This window comes from Lissotriton vulgaris, chromosome 4_1 (genome assembly GCF_964263255.1).
Source record: "Lissotriton vulgaris chromosome 4_1, aLisVul1.2, whole genome shotgun sequence".
NCBI classification, from domain to species: domain Eukaryota; kingdom Metazoa; phylum Chordata; class Amphibia; order Caudata; family Salamandridae; genus Lissotriton; species Lissotriton vulgaris.
In genome coordinates, this window is record NC_141691.1 from 1,759,399,477 (window position 1) to 1,759,413,029 (window position 13,553).

A 13,553-nucleotide genomic window follows, 5' to 3' on the forward strand; every position below is an offset into this window, starting at 1 on the left:
TTGTTATGCTACCACGCATACTGTATTTCTTTGTTAACCTACCATTGGTAGGGCCCCCTTGCTGGTTTAGGCAGCTAGACATCTTACTTAGAGCTCATCTGAGATAAGAGCCGCTGGAGGGAGTCCCTGCTAACATACCTACACATCAGTTTTGTGCTGGTAATTTCTAAGTGGATCCATATGATGGAGAAACATTGTTGGACAAAGCTGTATTTTGGGGACAGAGATAAGGAATGCTGTGAAAAAAAAATACTAGCATAAAGCTGAAAGCCACTGTAATTTCAAATGCAGATCTCGTCAGAATTAGTAGGACGATTGGTGAATTATTTGACAATTAAGGGGTAATGGGCAGTTATCACAGACCTAAAATGGTGTGGGGCAGCTATCCATTCTTTTACCCAACTTTCCTTATTACTCTTCTTTCCTACCCTTTGTTTAATTAATGTTATGTACAATACCACAAATATCGAAAGAACCTGTTCAGGTGGGAAGCTTTTTCTTTAAAAGGTAAACATTAATTTAGCTTTTTCCAGTCCAAATTCAATCCCACTTCAATGCTAGTCAGTGGGGAAAAGAAATCCCCCGAATTATTTTCCCAAAATGTGCCTCTTTCTAGGAGGTTGTAATGTTAATGCAATACAAGGGACTGAAAGATCACAATGTCTAATTTTTTTTTTTGTTAGGTTGCATTTGATTGAGACTATATTCAGGGCGACTGAAGTTATGCGATTCTGCGAACCGCAACGTTTTCTGCATCATTGTGGATTTGCCACATTAACTATTTCCTGCATGATTTGCAGATTTTACCCCCCAAAAGTGTTTCTAGCTCAAATGATTCAAGTTACCCAAGTCCCAGCAACACTTGTTGCCGCACAATAAAAAGTGCTTTCGCAAACGTCGACAGGTCACATTTCAAGTTAATGTTACCGAGAGCAAAAAAGATAAAATAATGCATTAACAGTCACAAAATGTGCTGCATAATTTGCCTTTTCCTTATGCATAATTATTCAATCCTGCTTTATCATTTGATTTTCTCCTGTCGCATAATTCCAGTGGGCCTGACTATATTGCAGTTCACAAAGGATCGTACCATCTCGATTGGTATCCATTTGACGGAATATTTTTTCTGTTCTTTTTTCTGGCGTTGACTCATCTTCGGGCATTTTCATTACTGAAGAGACCATCTTGTAGATTGCCTGAGGGAACAAAAGAAGATTATTGACAGTGTATGGCAGCTGCACCAGCATGCAACAATTCTATTTTTAAAAGTCTGCGAAATCTGTAAAAATACAATGAAAAGGACGTCTCTCATGACAGGAGTCCACAGCTCCTGCAGTGAAATCACGAAATCTTATTGGCAGGCTGTCCTCATTATAAACTACATTCTTGGAAACTTCACAGAATGAGCAACACATGTATTTAAATGAACAATTTGTTGCCCTAGTACCTTGCCTACTTCATATGCCATATATAGAATGCTTCATTGGTCTTGACAGTCAACTAATGAAAGAAAACTCTAGTGGTCTCTGCCCCACATAATAGAAGTTCCCACAACGATTAGCCCTGCCTGGATAGAAAATAATAAGTAACACTGCACACACTATCAGATATAGACTAACCGTGCTCGCTAATACCGGATTTTATATCAGAAGCAAACCAAAAGACCCACAGGGCTAAGCAGTGTATTCAAATGAAAAAGGTGCATAGTGGTGCTAAAGAAATGAAAGCAAGGAAGCCAAGATGACACGTTCTAGCAAAGCGAATTGGTTGTGCCTTTTAAAAGCCAGAGTGAACTGTTGGCTTTGCCAAGGCTTGTTTCACTTGGCAGCCACAAAACAAATAAGAAATTACAGCTGTGGTGTGCACATGCGCTCTGACATCACAACACTTGTGCACCGTATGATGGTTTATTTATTTATTTGTACAGTTTTATGCAGGGTGAACCAGGCCCAAAGGGGTGTTGCAGTGCTTCACACAACAGGTATGCGTTGAGCATTACATAACAAGTATTTTAGTTCTATGTGAGAGTTCCCTATGTCAAGCTCTTGCAGGGCTCCAGGAGAGGTAGTGTGCAGCACGGTGAATTCAGCTAGGCTTTTGCTCTTTCTAGATGTGAAACACAGATATGGTCACTTTTCAGGGTGGGCTGCATGGTTCATTGGCAGTCTAGTCAATAAGTTGGTTACTCTCAACATGGCACGCTTGCACCAGACCTCAGATCAGGGTCCCTGATCATCTGGTATCAGTGCTCCTCAAGGCGACATCACAACGATACAGGGAGTCTATGAAGGTCAATCACTACACCAGGTTTAGCTCAGGCCGCCAACAGGACATTAAGGGCTCACACACCAACCAAGGTTCAGCTCCCCGCCACCTGCAGAAGGAATCAGGGTCTCGAAGATCCAACGGATGGGTTGCTGGATTTTCCCACAACTGGGTGGGTGTCCCAGAGAGAGAAGTGGTTCACCAGACTGCATGACAAATGGCTCAAGTGCCCAGCAGTGGTTAGTGGCAGCATGTTCCCAAACCGGGACATGTGCTCTCCCGAAGAGCCTCCTCATCTTCCTTAGTTAGCCAGCAGTGGGGGAATGGGGGTCGCAGGTGGTGGGGTGAGCCATCAATGGAATTCTGTCTTCTGAGCTCAACTGAAATGTTCCCACCCCACTGCCACCATCTAGGAGCAATCTAAAAAAAAACATAATTCAAAGATGGGAGCTATGTTGCGTATAAGTGGTGTGATGCCACTCGCGCAGACACACAACACAGTAACCACTTAAAAAAGGTTTTCATTTGAGAAGAATCATTCCGAAATTCGAATGGTATTTGCTCAATGAAAATGCTGTTCAAGAAGACTGCCGATGCATAAGAATGCATAGCGAACCACCCGGTGGCCCTTTTAGAATGAACTCTAACTTTAAATTATCTTCTGAAGATGGCTGAAGGCCATTTTCGTACAACAAATGCAAATAAAAGTGTGTGTGTGTGTCAGTGCGAACAGAAACAAGTAGCCGAGTAGCAGTGTGCAGCTGCAGGGCCCTCTGGGAAAATGTGTGTTTTTAATAGATTAGGAAGTGGAAGGTCAGGGAGCAACTGTCGAGCTGAGGCCCAGTAGTAGTGTGAGGCAGCTGTGCATTGGCTAAAAACTATACACACATAAGTTTAAAAAAAGAATAAATAATAAAAAATAAAACAAATCGGATGGAAGTGGCAAGGGAGCAAGATGGCAGGGTCCACCTGCCAGACCTTTGCAAAACAGTTCTTTTTTTTCAAAAATGAAGCAATAAGAGGTGGGAAAGAGAACAAGGAAATGCATGAGCTCCCATGGGATGCTAAATAGATAAGAAATAATAGTTCCATAGCGTCAGCCGTGGAAGGACACAAGTTATCCAATCAGAACGTGAAAAATAATAAATGACCTAGAGGTAAGACCAGGGGCGGCTCCTCCACTATGGCAAATGAGCGTTGCCCCACTGCGGAGTAAAGAAGAAATAAAATGATAATAACCGAACCTTATAATTCATTTTATTTTTAATCTATCTGTAAAGGTACATGTCAAGGCGGGCGGAGCTGGGCTACGTGACGGCAGCAGAGAGAGGAGTGGGGAGCAGCACCATAAGTGCATACGACTGTGTGGCCAGCCGTTGGGGGGCAGCCAATCTGTGCATGTTCTCCACAGGCTGTATTGTACAGCCTGGGTGGAGAACATGGCCAGCCTGTCAGTCAGTCCCTATCTGAGCGCCGAAACACGGGGCTCAGACCAGTCCCTATCTGAGCGCCGAAACACGGGGCTCAGACCAATCACAACGCTGCGTCTTGATTGGCTGGGACAGACTGGGAGCCTGGGTGCGTCCGTTCCAGAGAAGAAGACAGAGGAGAGGCAGAGTTTAAAGGCAAGTCTGTTTTTTTTCCTACCCTCCCCCTACTCTCGCCACTGTCCCCTACCAGCTGCCACTCTGAGACAAACCGTGAATATGGAGGATAGGCATTGAATAAGAGGCTGGAAATGAGATACCCAGAAAGCCAGCCAATCATGAGTAGGGTCCGAACCAAAGACCATTACATTTAGAAACACGCACAGCGAATGCTCCTAAAATGGAGTGGAGTAGGGAGCTGGTTTATGCCCTTTGAAGTCATTGCTTTGTGGTCTCTTGGAAAAACTGAAGTGTTTCTCCAGAAACACATTTTTATAGTGGTCGACAGTTTGTGCACGCTTTAAGCACCAAATGCTGCTATTCAATCTTATCATTGGTCAATCCCCTAGATATAAAACCAGAAAGAAATATGCCTAAGGCAATCAAAGAGTCCCTTAAATTGGGTAATTTAGGATGTGTCCGGGTGAAAGTTCAAAAGTCATTTTACGATTCATTTATTTAACTGAATTACTTTAGGTATTTTAAAAGGATTACAACTTTTGGGATTCTTACTCAGCGATGCTGCAGAGAGAACTGCGTATTGTCAAACCGCTTATTCATATTGTGCGCCACAAAAGGGAGGATGGTGCGCAGTATGCGTAAGGCAGGGGTACACTGGGACAAAGTGGGCACGCACTTTAGGGCACTCGCTCTAGAAGAGTCATGGGAGCTACTATGAGGAAGAGCAGTGCTCCTCAGCATCACAATCCAATAATGTTGGCGATTTTATTAAAAAATTTACAGGCATGAAAATAAAAATGGAACTGTAGGAGGAGTTGGGTTGATAATATGCAACTTTTCCCACTGTACCTGTTCAACCAGCACTCCAAAGCAAAACCAAAGGGGATGATGGACGGAGTGTTGAACATTGGAAGCACTCACCCCCAGTCAACTGAACTGGGTTTAATTCATCATCATTCTTTAGCTCACTCCACCACCACAGTTCAGACATGGCCATATGCAAATCAGTCTGTCCCTGTGCCTCATGGGAACAGTCCAGCCCGAACTGCCAAGCCATGACTCCCCTGGACCGGAAACAAGCATTCTGGGACCGGTTTCTGGCTAATCAGCCGTCATCAGCCAGGCTAGCTTGAATTCAATGGCAAAGTGAGCAAGGGACCCACGTCTGGGCATACCCTGCTAACTTAGGGCGAACAAAGCAAAACCAAAGGGGATGATGGACGGAGTGTTAAACTCCATGCAGGGTTACTGCAGCCCATGTCAATTTTGCTGGTTTAACCAAGGCAGTGGGTTCAATCAAAAAGCTTACCTGGTGGGATTTTCCTTCCCTTTGTTACATTAGGATTTCTTGATACAACAAACCATTTCGGAGCATGTGAAACTAGACCCTCTCTTTCATGACTTCACCATCACCTTAATGCCAAGAATATGTTTTTGATAACGTTTGCAACTTTATCTTCCCCATGGGTTGCGTACTCTATGTTGTGACGAGGAACCGAAGAGTTGCTTTCATGATGAGCAGCTTGCTTCAAAAGGTAGAACACTGTGGCTTCTTGGATTCCCTTGCACCTTAATATTTATTTTTCTGAGACTGTGAGCTATGAGTCCAGTCCAAGAGTACTTTAGCACATTAAAATATACATAGGTAAGCAGGCACTGTGCGATGTCTCAAGAAACTAGGGGAGCCAAAGAACCATGAAAAGGGTACTGTCCTTTAGCTTTTCCACACTATATCGGAGGTTATTCATAATGCAGTGCCCTTCCCTTGCAACATCCGACCACCAGAGGCGATTCTGTTAAACCTTGGGGTAATCCGTAATGCTATATCGTCTGATCTTAAATCTGGTTATAGACCGTACTGCCTCCGTTTCGTTGAAATAATCTCGACCATCCTCATGACCAGCCCTAAAAATAGAGGTAAAGATCCAGAATGTAATCTTTCCCTCTACACAGAGCTAGTGCAAACGATGCAAAGTAGGAGAAATATGTTGCCGATAGCCAATATTAGCCAGCAATCTAGGAGCACGATTTTTATTTCCTGATTTTCTTTGAGTCTCCCAAGAACATATTGCAACTACAGTCCACCAGTAAGAATGAGGACTCGGTCTTCCATTGCTCTGTACTTCTCTTTTAGGAATGGCCAAAGCTTTTCCGAATTATAAATATTGAAACTGCACCTGCCGTTTCACCGAATCACTTGCGCCTCTCAGGTCACTCGCTCACTGAGCACAAAAGCCAGTGACCTGACTTTACGAGATGACTTTACATTCATGTTCCTTATCCTCGTGCTCTCATAATCCAACCCAAAGCTTTCCAATTACTGGTTAGCTCTTAAATCATTGTTTGTATGCAGCAATAGCCAGTTGCAGTGCACGTGCCACTGCACCTTGTCTACGATCCTCTAGAGAAAAAGAAAGTTATTTTGATGGTACCAATAACTGGAAGCTCAAGCTTTTGCTGCCTGAGAATAGGAGCCTCTACGCCGTTATACATTAATAAATTATGCTATGGTTTCACATACATTGATCGTCGAGGAAATCCACCTCTAAGTTCTAATTCGGCGCTGTCACTCCAACACTGATAACTTAAGCAAATCTATGCGCCCAAAAGACCTGAATCTTTAAGATGGGACATCAGAGTTACTGCTTTAACTATCCAACCATATCTTGCGGTCAATGGTAGTTAAGGTGACAAACAAGTCAAGCAGCGGTCTCTGTGAGATGTACCCCGGTCTGTAGTCATCAAAATTCCCTCTCTCACATCTATCAGTGTTGACCTAGTTCCTCTGCCAGGCTGAAGTCCAAGTGAAAGTGTCCTAACAACCCAAGAGATTCCAGCAATCGTGACAGCTACATAGTAATCATCTGCTAATGACTGAGGATCCAGCAATGGGCTCATAATTAGTAGGGTCAATTAAGATAGTACGGGCCTACTCCATGCCCGTTTCAGACAGTTAGGAATTTAGGCGAAAAAAGGAGTACACCTTTTGTATTAACGCATGATAACGCCTGATAACACATGCCATAATTTACCACAATTGTGTGACAAGCATATGACGAACTTTTTGCAGGATTTAGGCCCCCAATTATCTTTTATTTCCAGCCGGTGAACTACAACGAGGAAAAAAATCTAGTTATTTTGTGGTCTTATTTTTTATTCACTCTGTACCGTCATTGATAGGTCGCGCTCCCTCTTCATGCATCCTTGCTCGCAGGTCTTATTTTTTGTTCTAGTATCCCAAATGTTTCCACCTTATTTACAAAGTGATTTTAAATGTGCGTTTCCAGTATTTGACTTTTTATGCATATGGCTGATTTTCTGCACTAACTTTTCGCAGTATCAAAAAGAGCTACCTGGTGCCGTCACCTTCAGAGGGGACTTTCTCAGAGACATAAAGGTTTGCTTCTCCATGAAATGCCTATACTCCTACCAGACCCTATCCACTATATTCTTGCCGTTTTGGAAATTCGACATACAGCCATTAGCTGTTACTGCCCTCGATTTCATTTGACTTTTTAGCACAATACAGTGTATGGCATGGGTTCCCTTTTTCTTTCATATGTGCTCTTTCTCCCCCAAAGACGCTAAAGGGTCACATCCACATGCCCTCCTACAGCCTCAAAGAAACAAGCACGGTCAAAGCCAATAGGTCTCCCCTATGTGAGATCTATTTCTGCCAATGTTTCTTGGCCATGTTGCAACATGGCTGAAAGTAAAGAAAAGAAGTTGTGTGACACAGCCAATGTTGACTGCGTCATATCGTTTTTTGCTCTCAGCAATGCTGCACTGACGCCTGCGCTGCTGTACAATATGGCTAAAGAAACATTGACAAAGCCAAAAGATCGTGCATAGGCAAGACATGGTGGCTTTGCCAATGCTGTTTTTTTTTTTTTTAACTTCGAGACAAGAAGACTCTAGGTAACCATTGCGCTGTGTAAGTATTAAAATCACCTGCAAAATTCAGTGATTTGAATAATTAGTTGGCCGAATTCTCACATCTAGTGTGATTTACACTAGATGTTTCCTCTGCAAAATGCTTCTCCGCTAACCTCCTGCTGGGTCCTTTTAGCAGTCTGACTGGCAAACATGAGCTCCATACTTAGCCAAATACTGGGGGGGGGGGGGGAGGGGGGGGGAAGAGGGGCACTCAAATGAATGTAGTCTGAATATTTTCTGTCATTGTTTGCTTGAACTATTACGAGTGATCTTACTAAGAAAGCTGCCAATTAATTTAAATGCTTCGGGAGGTGACTGTGAAAGATCATGCAAGGAATGTACTAAATTATGTATCACGAGACATAGTATCTTGGTTGGAAAAGTGTGGTGCGGCGGCCAGTGCAGATGACTTCGAAGCTCGGGGTTCACTGTTCAATCCTCGGCTCCGGCGGCAGATCAGCTCAGCACCACGTGACTCTGGGCAACAGCTCACTAAATTTCCACGACTGCCCCAACCACCTTGAGACCCGTTAAGGGTGAGTAGCTTGCACTTGTCTTTACAAATACCGGATTTACGATGTTTTATTTGCAATAAATAGGCGATGGTTTAAAAAGTGGGGCATGACGTTTAAAACAAGGAATGTGGATAACGTGGGAGATATTAAGGAGGAGATTAACAATTGCTCGCCCCGCTGGAGGTACCCGCTTCGCAGATTGAACACAATTGCTTTAGCCAGAAACCACACGTTCCCCTCAAAGATAAATGCAACATATTGTAAAATTTCAAAACAACAAGTGAAGTGTTCATTTTTCTTTTTTTGCGCCCTTTAAAACGGATAAGAAGTTTGTCTGTTTGTTTTTTCACCCACATCCGGTTTTGTCACTCCTTTGTAGGAGAATTTTCTGAATAATAGACTTAAGTTAGCCACCCACTGCTGATTGCAATTCACGCTGCGTGTACGTTTGAGACACAAGCTCCTCCTGCTAAATGTATGCAGAATGGTTCTCTGCATGTTAACATTTAGTACAGTTTATCTAGGGCACAATGGCATTTCATTGACAAAAAAAAACTGTTTTCAGCAAAGTACATCTCTGAGGACGCACTTATAGGGTCAAACAAGGATGCGCGTGACAAATTCACAGCAGAGGTAATGATTTTGACATGGATGTCCTGAAGCTAAAACTTTTTACAGCACAAAGCTTTCAATCGACGTTCAAGAAGGTTGCCGGTGTTTTAAAAAAGGCATTTAAAATCTGAGCAAAAGAACGGCATTCGAGGGGAGGCCAATAAATGAACATGGCATGTCTTTTTCTTGCTATTGCATTTGCAGATACGCCTCAGCACAGACATTCAGTGTTCGAAGAGTCTTGGCGTTGCTGCAATAGGGGGATCACACGTATTCCCTTCTGCACATGCTTGTAAAACCTGACTCTATACTGGAACACGGTCTAATTAGAGAGATGGTAAATTGGGTAGGGAAGCACTAACATTGTTTTATATAATACATTGTTTAATACAACGCCTTACACCACCCTTCTGCTTTTTCTAAGCCAATAAGATAGTCATTGCATATTACCAAATGTAATGGTAACCAAGTTACCAATATCGCAAGTATGAAAGGCTGAGGCAGGCCAGCATGAATCATAGGCCTGGGCTGTAAATTCAGTTTCGCTCGCAGAATTTGTGGAATTTGGGTAATTTTGTTTTCCGATGAGAACGCGGAATTGCCAACAATTCCACGATTTGCAGCTTTGCAGAATTTTTTGCTTGTCCGCGCTTTCAAAAAGCGTATTTGCGAAATATTTCCCCCCCCGAGCACGCAAACAAGAAAAAAGCATTGCGAACGGGCGGAAAAAGCAATTCCGCGTGTTTGCGAAAATCTGCGTGCTCACAGAGATTTTTTAACGTTTCGCAGAGCTTTGTGAGGCGCGACTATGCAAATTCCGCCCACCCCAAGTCCTTACAAGCAAATCATAATATCTGTCAGAGGTGAGAGTTTAAGTTATTGGCTCATCTAAATTGTTAGATATAATAGATTCATGAAGTGCAGGTCATTCAGTAACAATAATAACCATCTTCCCCACAGCACAATACGCCAACCTTCTGTCGTTTCTAAGCGCTGTCACTAACAGATGTTACTAGTAAACACACCAGTGGAAATTTGCTTACCAACTTCGAAAGAATGAAAGGTTGAATAGCTGCCTTTAGCATTTTGCGAACTAACGAGGGAGAAGCAGGCCGCGGATGATGTTTGGGTAGCGCTGAACCAAAAAAATAAAATAAAACATGAATGTAATATCCCCTGGCCTAAATAAAACAAGACAAAAAAAGCGAAATAGAAAGCAGCAGGAGCAGGGAAGAAATAGTGCCTCAATTATGTCGTGAGCAGTGCATGAGCACTGATTAAGTTTAATTGATCTGTGCTTGGTCAGTGTTCCAGCACAAGAACTGGAAGTGACGTTTCGGCTGAATTAGCCAATTAGGGATGGTGGAATAAAGGGTGATGCAGTTGCACACAAAAGGGCTCCGAGCCCTTTTCTGTATTGAACAGTGCCTCGCAAGAGAGACGCTAGCGCATGCACTTACAGGCTCCATCCTAAAAAGGTGGGGACTGGCAAGGGTGTAATGTTGAGAAGTTGGTAGGGGGCGGTGGGGTCAGAATGCTCTGGAAGAGAAGTAGTGCCAGAGATCGAGAAACTAGTAGGGAACGAAATGCAATGATAAATTGGGAGAGGAGTGACAGAGCAAAGGAGGAACTCGTGTGGGGACAGAACACAACAGGAATGGGTGGGCCAGCAATAGAGTAAGTGGGGGGAAACAACATGTGCAGCATAAAGGTGGGGGAAATGTAAAATAAACAGGTACGCGAGGATGAGAAATGAAACAACACAAACTCCAATGGAGTGCTGAAAGAATAAGCAAAAACAATTGTCAATCAATCAATCAATCAATGACATTTATAGAGCGCACTACATACCCGTAGGGTCTCAAGGCGCTGGGGGTGGGGGGGTGCCGCTACTGCTCGAACAGCCAGGTCTTCAGCTTCTTCCTGAAGGAGAGGTGGTCTTGGGTCAGGCGCAGGTCGGTCGGGAGGGAGTTCCAGGTCTTGGCGGCCAGGTAGGAGAAGGACCTTCCTCCTGTAGTCGCTCTTCGGATGCGGGGGACGGCGGCGAGGGCGTGGTTGGCTGATCGGAGGTGGCGTTTGGGAGCGTAGAAGTTGATTCGGCTGTTGAGGTAGCTCGGGCCTTGGTCGTGTAGGGCTTTGTGTGCGTGGGTGAGGAGGCGGAAGGTGATTCTTTTGTTGACGGGGAGCCAGTGCAGGTCTCTCAGATGTCCGGAGATGTGGCTGGTTCGTGGGATGTCGAGGATGAGTCTGGCTGAGGCGTTCTGGATCCGCTGGAGTCACTTCTGGAGCTTGGCGGTGGTACCGGCGTAGAGGGCGTTGCCGTAGTCCAGTCGGCTGGTGACGAGGGCCTGGGTGACGGTCTTCCTGGTCTCCGTGGGGATCCACCAGAAGATCTTCCGAAGCATGCGCAGGATGTTGAAGCACGACGAGGAGACGGCGTTGACTTGCCTGGTCATGGAGAGGGAGGAGTCCAGGATGAAGCCCAGGTTGCGTGCGTGGTTCGTCGGTTTGGGTGCGGTGCCCAGGGCGGGAGGCCACCAGGAGTCGTCCCAGGCGGAGGGTGAGGAGCCCAGGATGAGGACCTCCGTCTTGTCCGAGTTCAGTTTCAGGCGGCTGGTCGTCATCCACTCGGTTACCTCTTTCATCCCTTCGTGCAGGTTGGCTCTGGCGGCGGCGGGGTCGTTGGTCAGGGAGAGGATCAGCTGGGTGTCGTCGGCGTAGGAGATTATGTTGAGGTTGTGTTGGCGTGCGATGGCCGCGAGGGGGCTCATGTAGACGTTGAAGAGGGTGGGGCTCAGTGAGGATCCTTGAGGGACGCCGCAGATGACTTCGGTGGCCTCTGACTTGTACGGTGGTAGACGGACTCTCTGTGTTCTTCCGTCGAGGAAGGAGATGATCCATTCCAGCGCCTTGTCCTGGATTCCGACGTTGCTGAGGCGCTGTACTAGGGTGCGGTGGCAGACAGTGTCGAATGCTGCGGAGAGGTCTAGGAGGATGAGGGCCGCTGTTTCTCCGTTGTCCATCAGGGCTCGAATGTCATCGTTGGCGGCGATGAGGGCGGTCTCGGTGCTGTGATTGGCTCGGAAGCCGGACTGTGAGGGGTCGAGGGATCCATTAGTCTCGAGGAAGGCGGCCATCTGCTTGTTGACAGTCTTCTCGATGACTTTGGCTGGAAACGGGAGGAGCGAGATGGGGCGGTAGTTCTTGAGTTCGGTGGGGTCCGCTGTGGGTTTCTTGAGTAGAGCGCTGAGTTCGGCGTGCTTCCAGCTCTCCGGGAAGGTGGCGGTGTCGAAGGATGTGTTGATGATGTCTCGCAGGTGGGGTGCGATGACAGCGTCAGCCTTGTTGAAGACGTGGTGAGGGCAGGGGTCGGTCGGTGATCCGGAGTGGATGGAGTTCATCGTGCGGATGGTGTCTTCGGTGCTGATCGGGGTCCAGGCGTGGAGGATGGTGGTGAGGGGTGGTTGTTCGGTCTTGGTGTGCGTTGGTTGGTTGTTGAAGCTGTTGTGTATGTCCGCGATCTTGTTGTGGAAGTATGAAGCGAGGGAGTTGCAGAGGTCTTGCGATGGGGTGATGTCGTTGTTTCCTGCGCAACTCATCTAATCAGAAAACACTGGAAACACTTCTCCGCGGAACTCATCTAATCAGAAAACACTGGAAACACTTCTCCGCGGAGGGACTCACACAGGAAGAGGAAGGGAAGCCATTCACAAGAAAGCCAACTAACGATAACAATGAGCGGACCCAAAAGTCCACTACAAGTATTGGTACTGATCACAATACGTTTTTCGGCGACAACGAACAGGCGAGCTTTAAAACTCAATAACATAAAACCACAATCTATAATTAACCTTGACATTGCGCAACCGATGGCATGGCTTGGCTTAACATTCATCCAGAATGTGCTACTTTCAACAGAATAATTCAGAAAACGGTTTAAAAACAGTGGTTTAAAGTAATTGTAAAAATCTCATATTCAAATGAATATAATAAAAATATATATTTTTTATTTCATATAGTTTTCATATATTTACCGATGCGATGAAAGATTCAGCGAAACGTGTTGGGGTGTACAGCTCATAAATTCAGTATGCTTATTCATTGGAAATATTAGATTAGTATTTGTCTCACAATCGCAGGATGTGGATGAAGCTGAAATCAATGTTTGCAGTGTCAGAGGAACGGAGGGTGTTTCTATAGAAGCAGGGCGCCAGTCACAGTTTTTAGGTCTCGCCTCTCAATGCGCATGCGCATTGAGCAGAGCGAGACTATAGCGACTTAAACAGACTTTACCCAACTAGTATCCCAACTGGCGATTTGGTGCTGTGCCCGTGCGCTTTTAGGTCAATGCGCAAGTGCATTGACCAAAAATGGGCGTGCACATCATCAAATCGCCATCTGTTCCCCAACAGCACTCCTCCCACACCTTTGAAGTGAAGCTTAGCTTCACTTCAAAGGCCCCTGCTGCTTAACACCCTCATCGCCGCTCTCCCCGCTCGGCCCCCTGCCCGCCGTTTCGCATTTCTCCTCCCCCCTCCCCTTCTCTGCCTTCCCTCATCGTGATAAGGTTTCTAGTCTTTGTGTAACACATTTCTGGTAAGTATATCCTAGCACTTTC

The 13,553-nt window shown here is 45.4% G+C and overlaps 1 protein-coding gene across 1 annotated transcript in view; it reads right to left on the minus strand.

Annotated features, from left to right (window-relative positions):
* The window catches only part of NCALD (neurocalcin delta), a 277,236-nt gene that overhangs the window by 49,270 nt on the left and 214,413 nt on the right, over positions 1–13,553 (minus strand). Inside the window, exon 3 of the mRNA XM_086966067.1 lies at positions 1,091–1,196. Within this exon, the coding sequence (XP_086822193.1) occupies positions 1,091–1,196 (106 nt within the window). The remainder of the gene's footprint in view (positions 1–1,090; positions 1,197–13,553) is intronic.